At 58.3% G+C, this 463-nt stretch overlaps 1 protein-coding gene across 1 annotated transcript in view; it reads left to right on the forward strand.

The window, feature by feature from the left end:
- The window catches only part of PHALS_13136 (udp-glucose 4), a gene marked incomplete at both ends in the record, with an annotated part of 1,001 nt that extends 996 nt beyond the window's left edge, over window positions 1-5 (forward strand). Inside the window, one exon of the mRNA XM_024728831.1 lies at window positions 1-5. This exon is cut by the window's left edge and continues 487 nt beyond it. Within this exon, the coding sequence (XP_024579269.1) occupies window positions 1-5 (5 nt within the window).
- Window positions 6-463: the final 458 nt, after the last annotated feature.

The raw sequence follows: 463 nt of genomic DNA on the forward strand, positions 1-463 counted from the left end.
GATGAGCACGAGCGTCGCGCTTTGCGCGCGCTATCAGCTACGAGTGACCTCGTTGAGGATGTGGAGGTGGTGGAATGACGAAGAAGGCAAACCGCGCCAGCGGCGTGAGACAAGCCCTGCTCGCGCCTTGCGGGTCCCATGCCGTTTCCTGACTTCTCGTCACCTGGGGAACGTGGTGTAATCACCAATGACCTTGACGTGGTACAGAGACTGCAACTGGAAGCTGCCCGTGAGGCGGCTCCCGCTGTGGAAGCGAAGGACGCGGTAGCTCGATCGTTACGCCTCCACATCATCGGGCCCCTGGCCATTACGGAAGATGAGCTTGCCGAACGGAAAGCTCTTCGAGTTCATTTCTTGGTTCCACAAGAATTTCCGTTGGACGCTTATCGCAATCGTCTACGTGCGCAACGAGGTGGCTCTCGTGTACCCGCAATGCGGACAATATCTGTAGTGCTCGCCCCTG

The sequence above is a fragment of the Plasmopara halstedii genome, assembly GCF_900000015.1.
Source record: "Plasmopara halstedii genome assembly, contig: Scaffold_650, whole genome shotgun sequence".
NCBI classification, from domain to species: domain Eukaryota; phylum Oomycota; class Peronosporomycetes; order Peronosporales; family Peronosporaceae; genus Plasmopara; species Plasmopara halstedii.